The following is a 15,305-nucleotide window of genomic DNA, read 5'->3' as shown; positions in this document are numbered from 1 at the left end:
CAGTTTCCCCGAAAGGGCGCCCGCATAACCTAACCTGTGACCTGTTTAAGTGAAAGGTACCTTACAGGTGCCTAACTCACGGCTACTACTTTTGCAAAGCACTTTGACCCATGCGGCTATGACCCGCTTGCCTTGCTCTGCGTGTCTGCATCCCAGGTCCCGGAAACGCCGACCGCTCTATATGTCAGAGGCCGGATTTTGGTCTCCACTACACGGCCCCGGTACATCCGCGGCCGGCCGGCCTCGTTGGCATCCACCGCAACGCGGAGGGATTCTCCCGCCCAAATTTCTGTCATCGCTAGGCCGAGGCCTCCATGTTTTGGAATCTTAAGTCCGAGGCGGGTATATGTTTGTTTGGCAGTGAGATCAACCGTTCAAGCTGCCGTAGATGTCGAGAAGCTGCTCAAACACATAACTGGGCAGTTTGACGCCGTTCTCTGTCACGAGGTTGGAGATGAAGTCAGGGGGCTGTGGCATTTTTGTTAGCAACCAAGGGTACTCCAACAAAGAAAGCGTGATTGCGGTGCAAAACTCACAGTGTAGTCCACGGCATCCTCGGGCTGCTCGCTGGCACCATCCGTCCGGAAGTCCAACACATGCTGCTGGAAACCGAGATCCCGCTGGTCCAGGGGCACCTTGCGCACAAACTTGTGAGACTCGGCGGCGACGTAAAAGGGCAGACTGGCCTGCTTTGCCAGCTTGGCGATCTGGTAGGTGCCCATCCGCGAGATGATGCCGCCGTTCTGCGTGACAGCCTCGGCGCCCACAAAGACCATGTGGACCTGCCTCAGCAGGCCGAGGACGTGAGCGACGGCGGGCTCGGCAATCTCAGCGACGGGAATGCCCTTGTCTCGGAGCTCCTTGACGACGCGGTCTGACTCGGCAGGGCGGTGCTCGTCGCGGACGTAGACGACCTTGAAGCGAACGCCACCGTCGCCTGACTGGTCTGCAGCGCGGAAAAGCAGGTTGGAGACGGCGCGGGAGGCGCCGTGGGTGAGGACGACCTTGCCGTCGCGGACGAAGCGCCAGCCGGCGTCGGCGATGCGGTCGCGGGCGGCGATGGCGCGGGAGGCGAAGAGGCGGCCGTTGCGGAGGAGGTGGGTGCGGACGGCTTCGAAGGACTGGTAGGGGGAGGGGCGGCGGCGGCGGAGGCGGATGCGTTTGCGCCTTCTTGCTGCTTAAGCGAGGAGACGAGGTACTGCAGGAAGAGGTCGGTGCCGGCCTGGAGCGGGACGGGGTTGTTGACGGAGGCGTGGAGGGTGTTTGAGGCGCGCTTGACGAGGTCGAGGGTTTCGAAGACGGTGGTTGTGCCTGAGGCGTTGAGGAGGGAGATGAGGGCCTCGATGGCGGCGACGGGTTTCGTCAAGTCTGGGTCCTCGAGGAGGGAGTGGTATGTTGAGACGATGCTGGAGGGGAGGGGAGGTTAGTTTTGGCTTAGACGTTGAGAGTGAGTGGTGTTGTACTCGATGGCATCGTTGGTCTTAACGCGGATGGGGAAATCGGTGGAAGCCTGGGGTTTTTGGCTGTCGCCAGCTGCTGTAAGAACAGGTTGTGAGTATTCATTTCGTTGCAAGTGACATGCTTGATTGCAGGTAGGGGGGGCAGCGTACGTGTCAGGTCGCCGGTAGCCATGATGAGGTCTGAGAAGAAGGATTCGATTCGGAAGATGGGCAAGGCCCTGCGCAGCATGCAACTCGTGCGCTGGTCTTGGTGTCGTCAGTGACGCCGAGAGCGGTGTTGAAAAAGGTCTACAAATATCGCTGGTGTGGTCGGAGTAGAATCGGCGCGATGTTCGTGGTGGGACGTCGAGTAGAAAGTCGCGATGGCGGGGTGTGTGGTGTTGAAGCTCCAGGAAATTTTGGGCAAGAGGCAGTGACTCAATTCCCACGGGCCACGAGTGACCGAATGGAGCTTGCCGTTGCGCCCAGTCCCAGGGATTGATGGCTCTGATTTGGCGGGGTAGTTTTGCTCCAGTCTGGAGGGGCTCTCCTTTGACCACCGGAAGCTCCGATACGTGACTACCTGGCCTCCCACGTCATTTCAATGTAAAGAGTAAGTACCCACCTATCTGCTCCGTATCCTTCCAGGTTGCCCTCCGATCCCGTACGCAAGGTGCACACCTCCGTCCAGGCCCCCCGTCGGTCAAGGGTCCTTACAACACCACAGAAATAGCGGTCTCATCGCCCTGTACGGAGCATCGTCACCCTGAAAGCATCCCACTACCGACAGCGGGGTCCCCTCCACTCCCGAAACACTGACACCACCCAATGCCCAGCTAATCAAGCTCCCGTCCTTGTAAGCCTTCATCTCCCCTTCCCACCCCCCTCCCCTGAATTAGAATACAAGGCAAGCTGTTCAACCCCGTTCTTTCTTTGTCTTCCATTTCTCCATCATGAAGCTTCCACATCTACACGATCCAGACACTCGTAGAAGCTCCCAAGCACACCCTCTTACCCCTCCTTGATAGCAGTCGAAGCTATATCCTTCCCTCCTCCTACCACAACCACCACATCTACAACACCATCACGGTAGTTCAGACACACAAAAGAACACAATGGAACAACTCGATCCCACAACAGGCACCCCCCTCCCCGCCGACGCAATCCAACGCATCCTCTTCATCGCCTCCGGCGCCCACGTCTACAACATTCCCCCCCTCACCTCGAACAAGGGCTACACCGCCGCCGGCTGGACCGACCGCCAAATCTTCACCGCGCGCCTCCGCGTCCTCGAAACAGCCTGGGAAACCACCGCCGCCGCCCTCCCGACACCCGTAGGCGTAGGCTCCGCCGTCGTCCCCGTTGCCCCGGGAGCGCCCGCGGGCATAACCTCGAAAGAGAATCACATCAAGGTCGACATCGTCCTCGAGGACCCGTCCAACGGCCAGCTCTTCGCCGCGGCGCCCTACACCTCCATCAACGCCGTCGAACCCGTGCTCGATTCCTCGCGCTTCTTCGCGGTGCGCGTCATGGACGGACAGGGTCGCAAGGCGGTGTTGGGCGTCGGCTTTGAGGAGCGTAGTGAGGCGTTTGATTTTGGTGTTGCGCTGCAGGAGGCGCAGAAGAGTCTTGGTCTGCTGGACGCTAGCCACGCCAAGCAGGCGGCGGAGAATAGCAAGCGCGCTGAGGAGGAGAAGAATAAGGATTACAGTCTCAAGGAGGGCGAGACCATCACCATCAACTTTGGCGGGTCAAAGATTGGGCGTCGGTCGAGGACCGAATCCGGGTCCGAGATCCCCGGCGGAGGAGGGGGAGGGTTGCAGGGGTTCTCTCTGCCGCCGCCGCCGAGCGCGCCCAAGAGCGGTGGTGGTGCTGGTAGCTTCGGATTGCCGCCGCCGCCGAGTGCTGCTAATATCCGGGACAAGAAGAGGGAGAACAGGAAATCCGCGCAGGATCTGGGGTTTGACGACGGCCAGTTTGGCGAGTTTGCGTAAGGGGCCGCCGCGGAAGTGTCTTTCACGAGCTGGACGGACGGCTGGCTGGCTGGCTGGCTGCTATAACAAAATAAGGAAGGTAGTTTTCGTTCGTCTCGCGGTTTTGGCTATGAGGAAAAAAGCAAACCAAAAAGCTCAGCTCCCTATGACAGGGAGCCTACGAAAGATCCGAGGAGACTTTTATTAGCCCCAAGGGATTTTTACAGGATTCGAACCTAGGACCTATGGGAGCGGGGCTATTCAGAACCTGCTGACATCCCCCGCCACGGCATGATATTTGGTGACAATATCAAACAATTTTGTTTACTATAAAGAAAGGTATGGAGGCAGCGGCAGCGGGCGGTGAATCAGTGGGCCTGGGATGGATGGGTGGTGGTTGTGGTGTATTCACGGCCGGGCAGGAATAAACAAAAAGTCCAAAAAGAAACGCGTTGAGGAGTTCGGGGGCGGCCCTTTTTTTTTTCTGATGATTATAGTAAAAGAGATTCCCTACCCTGCTTTGCTGCGAATACCATATGTCTACCAATACCATGAATGAGACGTGGAAACGAAAAGAGCACGCACATGCTGGGCTCGTCTATATGCGCCTGTCTGCCTTACAGCCATACTTAGTCCTGATGTACCTACGATACTGGCTCGTTTGCTTCTTCGCCTGGTCTACTCCACCCCTAAACCCCTGGCCAGAGGCTTTTCATCGATGGAAGACTATTCCTTCTTCTACCCGATGTCAGAAGTGGAACCTCTCTGCTTGGTTCATTGTCTTGGACGTCGTTGACGTCCTGCCGCGGTTCTTCCGCCCTCCCTTCGTACACAAATTGTAAGCCATGATTTCCCAAGTCCTCCACGAGAACATCATCAGAATACTGATTATATTTGGTCCACGGTTCAGCTGACACTGTATCGTATACCTCATATCCATGCTCTTCAAACCGGGGCGCTGCCACGTCCCACGTGTTGTAGACCGGATGGCAACCTGCGGGAAAGAAGACTGGGGAGGCAGCATCAAGCGGCGTCGGTATCATCGATATCACATCGGAGGGAGTCGTAGCGTAAGCGGCAGCACTGGGTGAGTTGACGGCCCACCACGCGCATCTTCGCTCGTAGAGTTCGTTCTGTATCTGGATCCACGTCTCGCGGCTCTGGAGCTCCACGTAGATATCGCCGAGCCGCAGGAGAATGGCCTTCTTTTGTGCCGTGGCGTCGGAAATCTTGCTCTTGAGCAAAGCTATCTTCTTTCGTGCCTTGCGACGCTCGTCAGACGGCAGGCCGCTGTCAACATTCTCCTGAAGGGTCGACAGCTTTCGCATGAGCTCGATCTCGCGTTCGTCCTGTTTGCTCAAGGAAGCCGTCAGGTAAGCTTTTTCCGTGTATAGCTGCTCGAAAGAGTTCGGTGATGTCAAAGCTGACCACGCTGATTTTAAATTGGTGGGCGTGTTGATGTTGGCTCTCGGATCCGGGCATCCTAGCCTCAAGGCAGGCCGGAGTGGTGATGGTACTGCTGGTGTATAAAGCATTCCTGGCCCTCTGCGGTCCGGTAGGCTTGTAGCGTTGGTCGAGGCCGAGTCATCGGACGATGTTATAGAATCTTGAATATTGATCTTGGAAGGAACGAAAGCTGGAGCTTCGACGTACTGATTCATAGTGAGGAGCAGTGACAAACAATTGTACTAGTGTCGACAAGATTGCTTTTCGAGAAGGAACCGTTGGCTCTGTCTGGTCAGATATAGGTTGTCACTAATTAGGGTCGATTCCCACTGTGTCCCAATACGGCCAATTCGAGACAAAGGTCGGCTTGAAGGGTGCAGAAGTATGAGGCTCCCTCGCCGCGGCATCCCCATATGCGAGACCGAGAGCCTTTATCAAACTTGATGAAATAAAGATGCAGTGGCCAAAAGAAAGCCCGATTTAGCCTGGTACTTCTGAGAAAGAGACATTTGACAAGAGCAAACAAAGTGGCGTAGTCGAAGCTTCGGTGCGATCAGTGCCTCCAAACAATATCCGAGATCGCAGTAGATACGGCCTGCCCTTGAAGTATGCATGACAGACAAACCCATCTGCTTGTGCTGGCAGATTATCATGGACGATTTGACCTGTAGGTTCGTCAGCCCAATAGTTCTCAGACGTAGAGCTGAGCCGAATGAACGGCCTAAGAGCTACTGAAACGCAATTGTGGATCTAAACATTAATATGAGAACCGAACGATTAAAGAGGGCACTATGCCAGCATTGATGCGATTGGTAGCGAAACAACCACGTCACTCACATAGCCGTAGTCGTTGCCGCCATCATAAAAAACGGTCGTGCCGTTGGTATAATCCAGACGAGCACCCCTGCTAGAGAGGTCTGGATCGCCATACGTCTGCGGCCGTCCTACCCGTGCAGGGGCATCCCACACCTTTGAGGAGCAACCTCCAAGCCTGTCGTAAGGGCACCTACCGTCGTTCCTTTCGACGCAAGGGATTCCTTTTCAGATGTTGAAGCCTTCGTGCCGAGGAGGATCGCAGAACCGCCAGAGACCAGCCGCTTCCGCAGCCTTTCGGACCGAGGATATCTCGTCTCCCGATACGGCTCGGTTGATTTCGCTATACCGGACCTCGTCGTCCTGGTCGATGCTCTTCTTGCTGCGTCTTTTGGATTTGCCAACGTGCGCATCCGGGTGGTACTGCTCCATAATGTTGACGAAACAGTCTCTGGAAACTTCCTCTGCCAAGAACTGCATTATCCGATGTCCCTCTTGCTCCTTTCCGGGCATGACAAGATGGCGTACTAGGAGGCCACTCTTGGCGATGCCATCTCCGGTAAAGCATAGGTCACCGACCTGATTTTGCATTGCTTTTATGCTCTCGCGGGCCGTGGCGGCATAGTCGTCTGCCTTGAGCAACCGCTTGGATGTCGCCGACTCCCATACCTTGAAATCAGGTAGATAAATGTCCACCAGGCCGTCAAGTAGCTCCAAGGAAGCTAATGAATCAAAGCTGGAAGTGTTGTAGATGATAGGCACTCGCAAGCCGCGCTCCTTCGCATGCAGGATGCTGAGGACAACTTGAGGAACGACATGTTCCGGGGTGATTAGGTTGATGTTGTGAACGCGGCCAATTTGCTGTAGCTTGACGTACCATTCGCCCAGCTCCTCGGGCGTCAAGTCTTGGCCGTTACGCTGATGTGCAATGTCATGATTCTGGCAGAATACGCAACGCAGATTGCAACCCGAGAAGAATACAGCGCCACTGCCATTGTGTCCCTGGACGCAAGGTTCTAGATCGTGGTCAGTATGTCAACCTTCTGCATGGCCTCTGAGAAGCTGGGATAGACGTTGGATGTGGTAAAGAGGTTTGCTCCAGACCTTCACCAAAGTGCGGAGCAATCACGTTGACGTTGGTATCATTGCCAATCAGACACAATCCAGTCGTCTCGAAACGGTTGACACCGCAGAGCCGTGGACAGAGATTGCACTTGGAGAGATGGGCGTAGGCCTTTGATCGCTTTTTGGATTCATCGATGGAGGACAAGGCCATGTAACGGGGCGTGTAGTCGTCCAGGAGGAACGGGGGCGCAAGGTGGAGGTAGCGGCGAGCGCCCGCCGTACTCTGGCAAAGGATCTCGTGTCTCCGTGCGAAGGCTTGTCTCAAAATATTCATCTTGCGAGTTTGAACGGGACAATCCCAGGTGGAAATGATGGAAACATTTCTTGCGTCACAGGACGATGGGAAGGAGGAGAGGTGACATTACTTCATGTGCCGTGCGATTGGCCCAAACGCCCAAAGGTGGGTCTCCACCTGTCCCTCGGTTGATAGCGAAGGAACTGTCCGTCCGTGCCGTCTACGGGTCCTGCTGCCCCTTCCGTGTAACCTCCTCACATATCAACCTCCTCACATGTTTCCTTTCAAGTTTTCGATTGACATTTCCAAAACTTCCTCCAGGAAGCAGTTCGAACTCCTACAAGACCTACTGATTACAGACAAGGCAAAGTACGATCCACATTTCCGCATTGCGACAATGATCGGCCTGGTACCGAGAAGCTTATACGACGGCCGATGTCAACCTCTTCATTTGTTCCTTGACAGGAGCTCGCATTCGGACCATCGGTTGTGACAATTTCCAGACACCTCTTACGGATTCGAATTTAATGGACCTAACAATGGCATCCAGTCAATCTTTTTTTGATTGAGAAGAGAAGGATCGTCCCAGCGTTGAAGCCGTGAGGGGAGTACGTGTATAAGTGCCAACACTCCCTTTCACAGGTTTGTCTTCGCTCATCATTTCGACATGCAGTTTCGCCAACTTGTCTTGATTTTCAAGCTGACCGTGCTGCAGCAATCTTTTTCAGCTCTAAGCCAGGCCCCGGCTTCCGTGAAGATCGATATAAGACCACCCGAGGGGATGGCCAGACTAGAGGGGCGCTTTTTGCTTTTACAACGACCCACTGTGCTTCCCGAGTCCCGACTGTTGTGCTTGAATCGACGAAGAATTTGGAGACTGCAAGCCATTTCAGTCACAGTCTTCCGCATGACACCGCGGAAACATCAGTCAGATACATCAGACTTCCTCGACACACTTAAAACCTCCATCGGGACGGTTTGCCTAATAGTTTGCCCGCCGTATAAGTTGATGACTTGCTACGATCGTCGGCTTACTTGCGCGAGCTGAGTCAACTTCAGATGAGGGAGGGGCAGTTCCTGGAATAAGAAAGTTGAGTCTCTCGGCAAAACAGTCTCCCATGAGTCTCTTCGCTCTGAAGTGGTGCGAAGAAGAAGGACTTGCGAGCTACAGGGTACAGCCTAGAACAATTTGCAGTGCGTTCTAGTGTTTTCGAACACATTGCTGTGGATAAAGCGAACGCCAAGAATATGAACTCGTGGGTTGAGATGGTCTCCGCAACTTTCTCTTACAATACGATCTCATGCCACTTTTTGTCTTGCTGGACTGAGGCGCTCCAGATATCTGCGTGGAGTACTCGAGAAACCTCATCAAAATGGCAGAAGAAACGATTTTTTGGGAATGAGGTATGGATATAATACTTGACAGAGTCGAGTCTTTTCGTGCCCAGTCATGCGCTGGTGAGTCCTCAGTGACTCCTTCCTTTCACTCTTTTCCCATTGTCAGTGTACATCGTCAAGGCCGGGCGACTAAGCCTTGCGTCCATTCGTTAGAACCAGACGTTCACTTGGGAGAGCTCTTTCTCACTCTCGTTCATCAGAAAGCTCTTTACCTTTTTCGCTGAATCAGTGTCAATAATTTCTACTTCATCATCTTCTTTTTCAGTGTTCATACACCTTGGAAGGGCATTTGTTTTTGAGCCCTGACGACAACAACTTTATTCTTAATATTCCGAGGAACGCCTCTCGACTTCAACCAAGATGAATTCGACTTTGGCGTTGCTCGTATTCTTATCCTGGGTGCTGCTTCCCATTTCGAGCGCCCTACAAATCACCGACGAGACCATCGACAAGTTCCTCCTCGATGAGTATGACTACGTCGTCGTCGGCGGTGGCCTTTCGGGGCTGGTCGTCGCTAACCGCCTGAGCGAGGATACCAACAGTGAGTCTTTCTTCCTCATCATCCGCACGCAGTTCGACATCGCTGATCACATATCAGCGACTGTCCTCGTGATCGAGTCTGGCGAGCTCGACAACCGTGAGAGCAGAGTCATCGCGCCCGGCTACATCGGTCTCACACCGCCCTCGCCGTACGGCAAAAGCGTCACGACGGCTCCTCAGAAGTACCTCGATGGCAAGACGCGTGGGATCAGCCAGGGCAGAGTCATTGGAGGCGGTTCCGTCACAAATGGCATGTGTTGGACAAGAGGCTCGGCCGCGGACTTTGATTCTTGGGAGGAGTTGGGAAATCGAGGATGGGGTTGGAACGGCCTTCTTCCCTACTTCAAGAAGGTGAGTTTGATATTCTTTACATTGAAATGACAGTGAACGGCTGGGAAAAGCCCAAGCTGACGGAACTTACAGGTTGAAACGTATACTACGAATGTTGATCAAAAAATCCAGGACCGCCTCAACATCCACCCAGATATGTCGGTTCACGGCACAGAAGGACCCATCAACGTCGCCTACCCTGATTACTTCTACAATTCCTCGGGTACGTATTCCCTCGCAAAGCTTTCCGCTTCCACTTTCTGACTTTATGTAGATCATGTCATTCACGGACTGTCAGAGATGGGCATACATCTCTCGGGCGACCTTAACACGGGCGACCCGACGGGAGCCATGATGGTCCCGTCCAGCATGTCTCCCACTAATCAGACCCGCTCCGATGCGAGAACAGGCTACTTCGACCCGGCTATCTCGCGTTCAAACCTGCACGTTGTTACCGGACAGACCGTAACGCGTCTCATTGTGGGCTTACCTGGCTCGCTGGCCAAGGAGGGAACCCGCCGTCGAATCATTGGAGTCGATGTAAGTCAACAGCCGTTCTCCTAGGGTCTCGAATTCAGGGGGACCTAGTTACTAAATGTGTGTAGTTCTCATCTGAGCCCCTTGGCATCAACAGAACTATCACCACCAAAAGGGAAGTCATCCTGGCTGCTGGAGCGATCCAGTCGCCCACGCTTCTCCAGATTTCGGGCATTGGTCCTCGGAAAGTCTTGGAGTCTTTGAATATCTATGTGCAGATCGAGCTGCCCGGTGTCGGAAACAACTTTCAGGATCATCCCATGGCCCAATTTGGGTTTGATTGTAAGTTGCCTCGTTACTCCTTTCATCCCCTTCCAAGACACCATATACCTGACTCGAACAACAGACTCTAACTCGTCCATATTCACTTCTCGTGACCTGACCGGCGCCGCCTTCGACAGCGCGCTCGACACCTTTATCACAAATCACACTGGTACGCCAATACCCCCATATTCCACAACTACAACTAACACATTCTCAGGCCCTCTGACCGCCCCCCTCATCAACACAGTCGCCTTCCCAAGTCTCCAATACCACACCTCCGAATGGAAACCCCTCCTCCAACACTCAACAAACCAATCCTCCTTCACCTTCCTTCCCCTCGACACCCCACCAACAGTCCAATCCGGCTACACCCGCCAAAAGCGCCTCGTACTCGCCCACCTAGCCCGCCCGGACGTCGGCGCCTACGAGCTCCTCGCCGCCTCCTGGGGCCAAATGTCCATCGCCAACCAAAAGCCCCTATCCCGCGGCACCGTCCGCCCCCGTTCCGCCTCAATCTTTGACGGACCTCTGGTGGACCCACGGTACTGCGCCGACCCGCTCGACTGCAAAATCATCCGTCTCGGCCTGCAACTCGTCCAGCAGCTAATGCGCACGGAGGCAATGACGCCCCTGCAGCCCGTCGTCGACGGCGATCCACGCCTCAACTCGACGGACGAGACGGAGCTCATGGCGGCGCTGAAGCCGCTTGTCGGCACAGAGTATCATCCCAGCGGCACGACGAGCATGATGCCGCTGGAGTTGGGCGGGGTCGTGGACGCGGAGCTGATGGTGTATGGGACGTGTAACCTCCGCATCGTCGACGCGGGTATCATGCCGCTGGTTCCTGGGGCGCATATACAGGCTGCTGTGTATGCCGTTGCCGAAAAGGCTGCGGATATTATCAAGGCTGCCAAGGGTGGACCGGACCTGTGTCCTTTGGGTAGGCCGGAGTGGCCGCCTGTTTAAGGGGCTGTATCGTTGAGATTGAGGATTGAGAATCAAGTGAAGCGGGCCGCAGAACAGGATGGCGGAGAGATTATGATTGATTGAACTTCATGACCGATTCAACTTTGGTAGTAATGATAATCATGTAGTCGGTCATCTTGACTGACGGATTATTCCAACTAGTTGCTCTCGCATTGACCCAGATTCACAAGTGCTGAGAAGGAAACCACAGTCTGCGCCGCGGCTCGCTAAGATAGATATATCAAAGTAAAAAAAGAAAAAAAAAAAAGAGTTCACCCCCCGGTGGGAGCTACATCTCTTGGTGCTCATGCTGGGATTCGAACTCGGGTACTCTCGTATGCGCTAAGCCTGTCGTCAAGTAGGCTGGTTGGCGATTTTAATTATTGACCATAAACCACTCCACCATCCAGCCAGTTTGACCCGACCCGTCGACCTAGACGGGCGCCTCCTGGCTGGTGACAGGAATGGGGTTGAGGGGGCATATAGATATACCTTAGGTATATACATACCGATGCACCAAGGTGGGCAGGACCGGAATACTCTTAGCTTTTGGCCGTACCTGCCTGGCAGCTACTACCTTACGATGTATAGATTGTTCGATTTGACTGGAGCCTATCCTCGAAGTCTTGTACACCAGCCCGAGCAGCAAAGATATCTTACGGATACATGAGCTTTTCCTTCACTTGTTTGGACTCTTGTGATATCAGCACCGAATGAAGACTTCACAAAGGTGCGATGAAGCTCATCACCAATGGCTCCGTATTTCTACTCAAACTTAGAGGTGTCAAAGATACCGAGCATCGCATACATGACTTTAGAACCTGACCTCGACGCATACTGGAGACGATAGAAACATCGAACACGACGATGCCCGGTAGAAGTACGAAGCCCTAGGGGATTCAAACGCGCGATAGACTCCCAACAAACGTCACGTAAACAACCAAAACTTGCATGTAAGAGGAATCGGACTCAATTATATCCATCCCAATCCCACATCTACTCCAAAAAGACAACGCCGCCGTTGCCGCCACCTACAACCCCTTCATAAACTCCAGCAACGAAATCGGCTTCCTCACAGCATTATTCAATCCCTCATGGTACGTAACCCAGACCTTATTATCACTCTTCCCACCCTCGTGGTCATGCCCCTTCTTCCTCTTGGCATTACCGTCCACCTCGCCCAGCGGCCGCGCAGGAATCACGCGCCCGAAAAAGTCCTTCTTCACGCTAGACGCGAGGATCCTCTCCTGCTCCTTGATGATGTTCTCCTTATCCGCCTGTTGTTGCTGCTGCGTAAGGGTATCCTCTGCTCCACCTAGCGGACCGCCGATCTTGAAGCGCGCCTGGCGGGCCGCGGCTTCGCGTAGGATAATGGTCTTTTGCAGTTCCTGGTCAAGAACTTGTCGGACGGCGTATCGGGTTGGTGCTTGGCTGGAGAGTACTAGGTTCCCTGCTGTCTCGTATACCGCAAGGGCATCGAGGTCACTATTTGATTTTGTTAGCGGGATTCCACACCTGTACGCAATGGCAGGAAGAGAAACAACTTACGGTTCCATGCGGTACACCCATTGCGGCCCCCTATTCACCAGCGAATCGGTCTCGATCTTGCCCTTCTGCATCTCGATCCCAACCTCCGCCATGATCTCCGCCGCCCGCTTAACCATGATCTTCTCCGTCTCTTTCCGTACGCTGGCTGTACTGATGCCGCTGCCGCCAATAACGACAGGCTTGACGTCCGGCGACACCATCCGGACTAGATACGGCATGAACTCTGTCGATATATCCTCAGCACTTCGGAACGACCGCCCCAGCGTGGGCGTAAGCTGCGCCTGAATGGCCTGGAGCATGGCCTTGTTCTGCTTCTGCGCTTCAAAGGCAGCATAGTCGGCTCTGGGGCCCGAGAACGGTACCGGTGGTTCGCCGTCCTCCTCCGTGGCACCCCATTTCTTGTCGTAGCCTTTGGTGACTTGGTGTCGCTTGGACGAGGCGAACAAGCTGTGGCAGGCCAGGATCGGCTGGCTCAGGTACGGAGCCAACTCCCACTCCTGACTTCCAAACGTGCGTGAAGAGCAGGTGTCGAGAAAGTTCATCCAGTCGTATGCGGCGTCCGGCTTCGAGAGGAACGAGTCGTCGTTAAATTCTCGATTTGGGTACTCCAGGAACACGTCGGTCATGACACGCTCGACCTCTCCGCTGGTGTCAATCATGTGCCGTAACCGCTCCATGGCGTTCTTTTTGTGATATTCCGCGAAGCCCAGCTGAGCCTTGGGCTGCTCGTGTTGGTTCTTGAAGTTTTGTGACGTGTCTAGGGCTTGTTTCGGGAACCCGCCACCCTCTTGGAAGACACGCGACACAATGTCCTTTGCACTCCCTCTCCCGAGCCCTCTAGCCCCCCCAGCGCCTTCGGTCAGGTCGTGCATGACGTTTTGGTCCAGCCATTGCCTTGTCAAGCGCTCATTGAAGCCGGCGGCAGCCTTGAAGCGCCCGGCTACCCATTCGCCAACAACCATGACCCCTCGAAGATCGCCTTCAGCTCCACTCTCCGCGCCACGCTTTGCATCGATGCCGCTCGTCATGCCCCAGGCGGCCTCGCAGACCTTGCGCGCCGCGTCCTTTTCACAGGGAATGCCCTCTTTATCGAACACAGTCTTGAGGCGCGTAACAACAGCATCGATACCTGGCTTCCCAACATGGATGATCTCCGCCATACCTGACTGCCGCAGAGGCCTGAGAGAGGGATGGTAGACATCGTTGCAGATGAGAATTAGGGGGCGCAGTAGGCGGAAGTCATCTCCCTTTTTCTTCTTTTTGGAGTACGAGGCGTTGGCTCCACCCGCGCTGTTCTTTTGATCGATGAGCACGAGGTCAATCAAAGCTTTGACGAAACCACCCTCCCCTGAAGCGCCGGAGCCGCCCACGACACCGTCGACCTCATCAACAATAACGCAAGCTGGTTTGGCGACCTTTTGCTGCACCTCTCCATCCTTGGACTTGACGTTCTCGACAGTCTTGACACTCTCGGTCCCCAGGGACGTTCGTATCCGGTTCTTGACGACGTCTCGGCTGCGGTCGTCGCTGGCGTTGATCTCCATCACCTCGTAGCCCGCCTGTCTCGCACAGACGTGAGCCAGAGTCGTCTTTCCGAGACCCGGTGGTCCTGTCAGCATGAGAATCTTCTTGTGCGGCTTTTCCTCCTCTTGAACCTGCTTCGCGCCTGGCCTCCGTACGATCGGTGCCTTCTTCGCAATGCCGGGAAACACGATGGGGTCCCAGCGCTTCAGCCAGCGCAGGACCATACGATTCGTACCATCGTCACCGCAAAGATCCAGAAAATTCTTTGCTCTGTACTTTTCAGTCCATAGAAGCGTCTTCTTGTGAGGTTTGCCAGGGTGTGCCGGCTCGACTGACCGCACAGGGACATCGTTTTCCTTTCTCTTTGGTCGTCGTTCTGAGGCCTCGCTCTTTGCCTTGTCGATGAGCTCGTTGATAGCTATACCATAGTAAGCGCGCTTGGCCTTTCCCTCCTTTGTCTTTGACCGGGCCGCAATAATGCTTTCGTACGATGCGTTAGTTGTCGGCTTTCGTTGCTTGATGGTGGTAGTTGCCCCGGTACAGGTCGTGAGTTTGAAGGTCCTCGAGGATTTGAAGATTGATGGCGTGTCCTGGAGTAGTGATGATGCAAGGCTCTGAGGTCGGGCAGCGGGAGGGACATTTCGTGCAGGCGCAACTTCAACACGAGCAACCTTCTTTTCCGGTGCTTGGGCTGTCGGCTCGGGGACATCATCGTCTAGGCGGGCGGTAATGGGTGCTGAACGCTGCGAGCGGGCGCTAAAATCGAGAATTTGCTTCTTTAGCGGAGGCTGATGCTCATTCTCGTCGTCGGAGTCGGAATCGTCGTCGAGAAGGAAGCCGCTGTTGACTTTTGGCTTTGATTTCGAAGGGTCAGCCGCCGCGGGCCTTGGGCGTTTCGTTGCGGGCGGTGATGGACTGGCGGGAAATGTGACTGGTGATGATGCGCTCGGCATCTTGGAGGAAAGCTCAATTGAGCCCGAATGAATCAATTGTCTCGTTAATTCGTTGCGACGGAGTTGAGTGCTGCGCTGAGTGCCTCAAGTTATGGTTTGGTGGTTTGGTGTCGCTACAGTGACAATTAATCTTGAGAGGGAAGACGCGACTCGACGCGACGGATCCCGGACGCGTTAATGATTTGGTGGGGGGTCCCTGGACTTGCTCCAAGCT

At 54.6% G+C, this 15,305-nt stretch overlaps 7 protein-coding genes across 7 annotated transcripts; 3 read left to right on the top strand and 4 right to left on the bottom strand.

The window, feature by feature from the left end:
- Positions 1-366: 366 nt before the first annotated feature.
- On the bottom strand, positions 367-1,632 carry BDP81DRAFT_457829 (initiation factor 2 subunit family protein; the record flags this gene model as incomplete). The annotated part of the gene is made up of 5 exons (XM_060593331.1): positions 367-468; positions 537-1,121; positions 1,166-1,406; positions 1,464-1,533; positions 1,611-1,632. 5 exons carry the CDS (start codon positions 1,630-1,632, stop codon positions 367-369), a joined length of 1,020 nt encoding a protein of 339 aa, XP_060449472.1.
- A 537-nt stretch (positions 1,633-2,169) lies between these two features.
- Positions 2,170-3,625, top strand: BDP81DRAFT_417546 (uncharacterized protein). The gene has a single exon (XM_060589636.1). The coding sequence runs from the start codon at positions 2,555-2,557 to the stop codon at positions 3,431-3,433; it is 879 nt and encodes a 292-aa protein (XP_060449471.1). The 5' UTR covers positions 2,170-2,554; the 3' UTR covers positions 3,434-3,625.
- A 476-nt stretch (positions 3,626-4,101) lies between these two features.
- On the bottom strand, positions 4,102-5,091 carry BDP81DRAFT_309548 (uncharacterized protein; the record flags this gene model as incomplete). Its single annotated transcript, XM_060583555.1, has 1 exon — positions 4,102-5,091. A coding segment is annotated over one exon (990 nt), but the record flags the coding sequence as incomplete, so codon positions are not given.
- Positions 5,092-5,899: 808 nt separating this feature from the next.
- Positions 5,900-7,070, bottom strand: BDP81DRAFT_457826 (radical SAM superfamily protein; the record flags this gene model as incomplete). Its single annotated transcript, XM_060593330.1, has 2 exons — positions 5,900-6,687; positions 6,776-7,070. The coding sequence occupies 2 exons, from the start codon at positions 7,068-7,070 to the stop codon at positions 5,900-5,902; spliced, it is 1,083 nt and encodes a 360-aa protein (XP_060449469.1).
- Positions 7,071-7,596: 526 nt separating this feature from the next.
- On the top strand, positions 7,597-8,179 carry BDP81DRAFT_123747 (uncharacterized protein). Its single transcript, XM_060581638.1, has one exon. The coding sequence runs from the start codon at positions 7,699-7,701 to the stop codon at positions 8,077-8,079; it is 381 nt and encodes a 126-aa protein (XP_060449468.1). The 5' UTR covers positions 7,597-7,698; the 3' UTR covers positions 8,080-8,179.
- Positions 8,180-8,789: 610 nt separating this feature from the next.
- BDP81DRAFT_309564 (GMC oxidoreductase-domain-containing protein) lies at positions 8,790-11,066 on the top strand (the record flags this gene model as incomplete). The annotated part of the gene is made up of 7 exons (XM_060583556.1): positions 8,790-8,970; positions 9,028-9,320; positions 9,393-9,522; positions 9,574-9,839; positions 9,905-10,118; positions 10,183-10,269; positions 10,318-11,066. 7 exons carry the CDS (start codon positions 8,790-8,792, stop codon positions 11,064-11,066), a joined length of 1,920 nt encoding a protein of 639 aa, XP_060449467.1.
- A 741-nt stretch (positions 11,067-11,807) lies between these two features.
- BDP81DRAFT_366399 (ATPase) lies at positions 11,808-15,237 on the bottom strand. The gene is made up of 2 exons (XM_060586521.1): positions 12,615-15,237; positions 11,808-12,551 (listed from the first exon to the last, which is right to left on the bottom strand). Exons 1-2 carry the CDS (start codon positions 15,089-15,091, stop codon positions 12,098-12,100), a joined length of 2,931 nt encoding a protein of 976 aa, XP_060449466.1. The 5' UTR covers positions 15,092-15,237; the 3' UTR covers positions 11,808-12,097.
- Positions 15,238-15,305: the final 68 nt, after the last annotated feature.

The sequence above is a fragment of the Colletotrichum phormii genome (genome assembly GCF_030913505.1).
Source record: "Colletotrichum phormii strain CBS 102054 chromosome Unknown BDP81scaffold_3, whole genome shotgun sequence".
NCBI lineage: Eukaryota > Fungi > Ascomycota > Sordariomycetes > Glomerellales > Glomerellaceae > Colletotrichum > Colletotrichum phormii.
Note: the sequence above shows the minus strand (reverse complement) of the source record. Positions and strands in the feature narration are given on the sequence as shown.

Coding starts and splice junctions, on each gene's coding strand:
- BDP81DRAFT_417546 (XM_060589636.1), top strand. CDS start 2,555: ATGGAACAACTCGATCCCACAACAGGCACCCCCCTCCCCGCCGACGCA.
- BDP81DRAFT_123747 (XM_060581638.1), top strand. CDS start 7,699: ATGCAGTTTCGCCAACTTGTCTTGATTTTCAAGCTGACCGTGCTGCAG.
- BDP81DRAFT_366399 (XM_060586521.1), bottom strand. CDS start 15,091: ATGCCGAGCGCATCATCACCAGTCACATTTCCCGCCAGTCCATCACCG. Junction 12,552..12,614: donor TGGGTGTACCGCATGGAACC/GTAAGTTGTTTC, acceptor AAAATCAAATAG/TGACCTCGATGCCCTTGCGG.